General features: G+C 37.1%; 2 protein-coding genes across 2 annotated transcripts; one reads left to right on the forward strand and one right to left on the reverse strand.

Moving 5' to 3' along the window:
* The first annotated feature begins 904 nt into the window (after positions 1-904).
* Positions 905-6,714, forward strand: LOC110735992. Its single transcript, XM_021916159.1, has 7 exons — positions 905-1,322; positions 2,851-3,140; positions 3,248-3,338; positions 4,343-4,413; positions 4,596-4,703; positions 5,839-6,212; positions 6,295-6,714. Exons 1-7 carry the CDS (start codon positions 1,100-1,102, stop codon positions 6,557-6,559), a joined length of 1,422 nt encoding a protein of 473 aa, XP_021771851.1. The 5' UTR covers positions 905-1,099; the 3' UTR covers positions 6,560-6,714.
* On the reverse strand, positions 6,704-7,261 carry LOC110737161 (pentatricopeptide repeat-containing protein At5g48910). The gene has a single exon (XM_021917540.1). The coding sequence runs from the start codon at positions 7,164-7,166 to the stop codon at positions 6,732-6,734; it is 435 nt and encodes a 144-aa protein (XP_021773232.1). The 5' UTR covers positions 7,167-7,261; the 3' UTR covers positions 6,704-6,731.
* Between the last annotated feature and the right edge of the window lie 6 nt (positions 7,262-7,267).

The following is a 7,267-nucleotide window of genomic DNA, read 5'->3' on the forward strand; positions in this document are numbered from 1 at the left end:
TGCCTAGCCATCACGCTAAGGCTGCGATAGCGCCTAGGCATGATGCTAGGGCTGCTATGGCGCGCCTAGTGCCTATGATGAGCTAGCCTAGCCTAGCTATGGCTACGCTCATATTTGTCGATTGTGATTTTTGCGACGCTCGGTCTCGACGCCCTAGGCTCGATGTCCGACGTCTGTATTCGTAAAACTCTGTCGACTCATTAAATCCTTTCGGATTAATTCGTCGTCTCGGATCGGTGATTCGATTGGGTTCGACCCGAAGGGTTCAGTTAAGATTAAGCTGTAACATCAATTGCACATCGATATTACTGATCGGAAGCGGCCTCCACCTAGGCATTCCGATCACTTGACCTTACTGAAGAATTAGCTCTGTAATAATTCTGAACCCTCTACCGGAAGAATACACTTGTTGGAAGGACACCATTCCTTTCACCCTAAGGTTAACACACCACTTCCACTCAAAAGCACTTTTGGGTGGAAGGTTGGAGCCAAGTAATTTATGCCCAAAATAGAATATGTGTTTGAAGTATTTTTCAAGTGCGTAAAAGCAGAAAAATCATCCTTCAATTTATAATGATGGATGGAGGAAGATAGAAAATCAAAGAAGAATATTTTCATCAATGAGGGAATAAAATCAGAATAAACATAATGATTTAATCAACATAATCAACCTCTTAAATGGGGGGTTGCAAAGAATCAAATTAGAAATCAAGAAGAGGAATCCAAGAGAGAGTCGTTGGAGTCCAACGGGTTACCTCGCGCCCGATTGGGAAGCAACCAGTCGAAAACTGGGTTGCTCTCGTGCTCGGTCAGGCGAACAACCAGTCAAAAACTGGGCTGTTCTCGCGCCGATCAGACGGCAAAACTCCAGAATTTGCAACTCTTCTCGCGCCTGATCAAACGGTGCGCGTCCGATCGGATGCCTATGTTTGACCTTTTGAATTCCCTTTCTTTATTTCAACATCAATTACTCATTCAATTTATTTTACACTCTATCTATCTTTAGTGCTGCAAAGCCTGCAATTCTGTAAATTCCATATACACAAGCAAGTTAGCAACTGCGCAACAGAGAGCGCGAGAAAACCTTCAACCTTCAACAATGGCGGGTGACTTATTTGGCGACTTACCACCTCCTTCATACCTCTCACCTCCTTCTCAAGAACAACAAGAACAACAACTTCATCTTCAACCTCACAAATCTGTCAAAATCAATGAAAATAATAAAACAACTAGTATTATTAAAGACCCAACTCCACTCCCTCCTCCTCCCCTCAAAAGCGCCTTCAAACGATCCAAGCCTCCAGAATCTACCCCAAATGAAGGTTATTTTGCCCCCTTTTTAATCAATTACTTTAATTTATCTATGTAATTGTGTATAGTTTTGATTTCATGTTTTAATTTATGCATTTTGATTGTTAATTGGAATGGTATTGATTGTTGGTTTATTTATTTGTGTATAAATTTTTGGTGATTACGAGTTATTGCTGACCTGAACTAAAGGGGTTGGTCATTTTAGGGTTTCTGAGTAGGGAAAGTTGGTTTTTTAGACTTGAATGATTCTAAGAAGAGAAAGCTGAAGATTAAATGGTTTTGGAGTTTTGGTGATTGGTTCGAATGATGTTAATTGCGGTTGATTCGCTGTTGGATTGAGTTTTGGTGATTAAGAGTCGTTTTCGACTTGAATTTATAGGTCTGTTACTTTAGTGGGTCTAGATAAGCTTAGCTGAACAATTTTCATCAAAAATAAGAAATGTTATTGATTATAATTTATTGGCTTTTGAATAAAGTTCGGTAATTTAGGGTTGTCGCAATCCATAGATTTGTTTACTAGAGTGTTCTAGATAAGCAGTGCTGTATTGAAACAAGAAATGATATTGGTTATGGTTGATTTGCTTGGATTATTTCAGTGGTTAAGGGTCATTGTGGATTTGAATTCGTCTTGTTACTATAGTGGTTCTATATAAGCAGAGATGAACAAGGATTGGTATTTTTTGTGGTTGATTCGGTTTTGGATAAAGTTTGGCAATCAAGGGTTGTTGCCAGGCTTAAATTCTTAGATCTGGTTTATACTATACTTTGTACAGTGTTTCTAGTTAAGGGTAGCTAGTTTGGGGAATGAAACAATTTTAATCAATAACAGTTCAAGGTATCATTTTATGATCTAAAAAATGGCACGTGGCTGATAAAAATCTTACGCTCTGGGTGAGTTTGAATTGTTATATCTATCTGTGCAACATTTTCATGGTAATGATTTTTCAAATTAGTTTACTAGATCGCTATTTTGTTATGGTTATTGCATAAGTGATGCCAATTGATCCGTGACTCAGGAATGTCACTTGTTTTATCTACACTGGTCAGAGTCTGATATTTGAAGCTGCAAAGTTTCGACTTACCTTTGTCTTTGACTTCAGGTATTAAGGAGTTTCCTGGTTTCACATAATTTTGACTCTTTCCTGTCGTAGGTGATAATAATTTTTATCTAGATTTTTTTCCAATTTTTTCACAAGACATCTTGAGTCATTTGTGTTTCTAGAAAGCAATAAGTCAATGAAGATTCAATTTTGTCTGGTTTAGTTGCTGAAATTGCGAATATAGATTGATCTAGAGGAACCTACTGAAAATTGTTTTAGTATTGGGATGTCTCACGTGAGACAATATCATCAATTTTCAATTGCTGACTGCTATTTTTCTTACAGCAACCTTCCAAATTCCATATGCATTTCATAGCATTTCGAGCTATGGAAAGACTTGAGAGAAATTTTGTTCTTATATGATCTTTTATGACTATATATGTCTAAGCATGGCACTAAAATGCTAGTAAGGTGCTGAATTATTTTTAATTCATTTCAGAGGTTGGATCTGGAAAGAAATTGAGGTTTAAAACCTCCACGGATGCTTCTATATCACAAATTGCTGAGGCCATGCAGAAGATAGCCTCCCACATCGGAAATTCTGCTAAGTTCAGTAAAGCTTCGAAGTTGGCTATACAGTTGATTCAGGCTGGAAGTGTCAAACCTGAAACTGCTGATCACTTCTTTTCCATACTGGAAGCAGCAATGTTTTCGCCTACTTCATGCAATAATGCTTCTGCACGATCAGATTATCATGCATTGTTCTCTGCGGCACAAGATGCAAAAGATGTAAGTTTTTCAATGATCTTTAATGCGTGGTTATCTCTGTTATTATGATTGTTGATTTCATATTTGATACATTTCTGTAGAGATGACTCTCCTTGTGTTGACTGCAGTGTCTGAATAAGAAGCAGAAGAATCAACTAACTGTATGGACCATCCGAGCCGTGGTGGCAAATGACTTGTATACTGATGACAGCTTTTGTGGTAAGCATTTTTGGAACTTTGCTTAAGATATCATTTACTAATTTTTTTTTTTAAAAAGAAAGAAAGAAAGAAGAAGAAAAGTAGAGATGATGATATACTGTGAGTACTATCATAGATAGGTTATTCAGCATTAAAATATGAGTTTGTGATGTTATGACTTTGCAACCCATAGTTATTTTGTAGCTTAAAGGATGGCAGTATGGGTTAATGAATTATTATGATAAAGCTGCTAGTTTTTTGTAATTAAGTATTCTTTAGATCGAGTGATGATTAATGCTTTATCACCTGTGGAGGGCTGATGCCTGTAGATCTAGTTAAGAAACAGTGTATAGAAATAAAGGATCCCTATTAGGGCTTATTTCTTTGGTATATTTCTGAAGAATATCTTACGATTTAGTTGTGGATTGTGTACAATATTGGTATGCATGCAATCTGCTGTGGAGATTTTGATGCATCTTTGAGGATGGGATAAAGTTGGTCTAAGAAGAGGAATTAGCCAAATGTTCTATGCTCAAAGTGATTTGTTTTCTACTCTAGGATGGATTGATGAATGAGTTTTTTGATGGCATGTGTTATTTATGTGAGATAGAAGCTTATGGTCAGAGTTGCCCCTTATATATTAGTTACCACTTTTGGTCCATAGTGATTTTCTAGCATGGCTGCTGGATAATAATTTATATTAGAATAAAGGTTATTTGTGCCTATCAAATTATAAGTGACGACCTCATTGGGCCTTGCGTTATGAATTTGTGTTGGTTTAAGTGTAGATCAGTACAATGATGAAAGAACAAAGAAGGGGATTACAAACTATTTTTCCCTTGTAAAAAATTGTGATTGAGGTGGCATAGAAATTTCAAAAATGTTTTTAGATGCAAGGTGTTATGGAAATTGGCAAAAAATAATTTTTCTGAGTGTCTCTTCTTATAAACATTTTTACATGCTCTCATTTCCAAAATATTACTAGAACAGCAGGATTTACCCTTCAGTGTTTCTGTGATTTCTAGGATGTTCTGTGCCTCTGTGGCTAACTGGATGGTATTGTAGCAGTTCAGAGTTGCCAAATGTAGAAGCTAGGGTATTTGAGATTTACGTTTGACAAATAGGATCAGAATGGGTTTTATGCTAAAAGGAGATACTTTATTTATTGCATTATTCCTGTCAACATGTCTTCTTCAGGGAATTAAATGGTTGCAGAAACATGGTGATGGAAATTACATCTTTGTGTACAGAAATCATTGACCTGATGAATACTATTAGCGTATGCATACTGGTGTGCTTATACACCACAGTGACTTCATGCTTGTGCTTGTAAATGGGTTTATTAGCTTACAACCTATACCTTCTGTTGGACCACTTCATTCTGTGGTATTCTAATATTCATATGCTTCTGCTCATCTATTCATTGATTGACATATCTTATAAAGTTCTCTCTGCGGTTCATATTATAAATAACAGAAGATAAATTTCTAGAGTAGTTTTTGTAAATTTTATGGATGGCTCGGGTGTTGTGGGGGGTGCGGAGGGGGAACATGCAACTCTATTTACTTGCATGCAAATATATGTCTTTGACCTCACTTATGAGCCCAACTGGCCATTATAACAATTTATACATTTTTATATATATATATATCTGGGACTAAAATATATATGAAGTTTAATACCAGAAATTAGATGAAAATTTAGATAAGCAGATTTTCAATCGTTGCAAACTTGATGAGAAGGTATAAATGAGGAAGTTTTTTCAATCCTTTGGTTAAGCTACAACAAAAGCTCTGGTCAATTTTAAGTGTCTCAAAGAGATACATCCAACCACCAAACCCTACACATGTGTAACCTAAGTATCAATACACCAGCGTGTCACCTATTTTGAAAGGTCTACAATTAACTCTTTATATGGCAGTTTTGGGGCTGGGAGATGAAAAATACGTAAAAAAAAATTAATAATTTAGTTGCAGCTAGAGAGGGTTTAGTATTCCTTAAAATAATAACAAAGAATGGAGAAGTCAAGAACCAAGAAACAGATCATAAGTTTTCTACTGAAATCCATGTCTATTATAATTCATAAGAACACAATGCCAAAGGTAGCTTATTCTATTTAAACTATATATTTCCTCTGATCTTAACCTCATGAAGCAGATGAGTATTCCTTTCCTGTCTCCAACTCTCCACCGGTAACTAACATGAGGTAATAGTAAAGAGCAAATTTTGTAGATTGGAGAGGTACATGAAAATGCATGGCTTAGGGAAGCAGTTACAGTTCTTCATCTATAGACCTCTTCACAGTTACTTTTCGTATGGCAAGTTGGCAGCCCCTTTTTTTTCTGTGAAGCTTTTAAGTTTTTAAGCTCTACCATTGCTGGTAGCTGTCTTGACTTTCTTACATTAGTTTCTATTCTGATTATAGTTTTTGGCATTCTGGCCAATGTGAAGCTTCATTGATGTAAATTGTTTTATAATGTACTTTCCTGAGCTTATAATGCGTGTGTGCTACCTAGGTTAACATTCTTGTTCGGGCTACATGCAGTTCTCAAAAGCTGCTGGTCGCGTCAAAGATTTGATATCCAATCTTCCTGTTGCAACCAAGGAAGATGATGCTGAGGAAGTTGCAGCACTTCAAGATGAGAAGGAAAGGGTAAGTAGAGAGGTTCAGTCAAGCCAGGATGTGATTCCCTCTGATCTTTCTAATGAGGTTACCACCAAAGAAGAGTTCGATCCTTTTGGGCTTGATGCTCTTATCTCAAGTAAACCGAAAAAAGAAGCAAAAAATAATAAAGGGAAGGAGGATGAAGAAGAGATGATGAGATTTCTGAGGTTACAAAGAGAAGCCATAATCAATTGTTTGGAGATAGCTGCAAAGCGCTATAAAATCCCATGGTTTGTTCTAGCGCCCCTTTGCTACAAGTTAATTACTTCATTCTCGTTTTTTGTGCTAACAACGATGGAATCTTATTTGTAGGTGTCAGACTGTCATTGACATACTGGTAAAACATGCCTATGACAATGTATCACGGTTCACCTCTCAACAAAGGGATGCTATAGGGAAACTTTGGACTTCAATACGAGAGCAACTTAATCGTCGAAAACAAGGGAAGTCAGTTTCCGGTAAGCTTGATGTGACTGCTTTTGAATCTCTTCAAGAGAAGTACTCAAATGAGAAGATCAGCATTCGTCGTGCTGTTGGGGGTACTGGGGACAGACGTTGTCAGCAGTGGCTTGGTTGATTGGCTTTATATTCCTTCGTTTGTACCAGCTAAATCTTGTACACTTATTTGAGCAAATGGCATTTAGAGAATGTCATTTTCAAGTGAAAGAGCTGTAAGCTTCAACTGTATATACTGTACTTCCTAGTTATATAACATTTCAGTATCTTTCCCTATTTCTTTTTGTAATGCATTACCAGTAGTCACCACAAGAACAAGATCCTTCTGAGAAATGGTGGAAGCGAATACGGTCCCTAACTATGATGGTCCTCTTATAGATCTTGGAGAGGAGTTTTGTAGCAGTATGGCAGTCGTCACAAACCCTTAGATTTTTTACAATCCGAATAGGAGTACTGGGAGCTGTGTTAATAAGGCCAAAAGCCATGGCAATCTTCTCACTGTGATACTTAAGTGACTTCTCTCTTTCTTTCTCTTCTATGTTAAGCAGTACTACAGAAGTATCTGGCTTGTAACCAGCTGCCTCCAGTTTGCAGAGCATCTCCCTGAGCATATCATCAATTTCTCCAAATTGTGCGTGTGCCTGAATTCCTGTTGTGAACTCATGCACTGCACCATTTACCTCGATACAACTGATTCCCGGTTCCTTTTTCATTCCTCTGTTTTTCATGGCTTTTCTCACACTCACTACATTCTTCCATCTCTTCTCTGTTGCATAGATATTGGAGATGAGAACATTATGACCGCAGCTTTCAGGATCGATTTCAAGCA

The sequence above is a fragment of the Chenopodium quinoa genome, unplaced genomic scaffold (assembly GCF_001683475.1).
Source record: "Chenopodium quinoa cultivar QQ74 unplaced genomic scaffold, ASM168347v1, whole genome shotgun sequence".
NCBI lineage: Eukaryota > Viridiplantae > Streptophyta > Magnoliopsida > Caryophyllales > Amaranthaceae > Chenopodium > Chenopodium quinoa.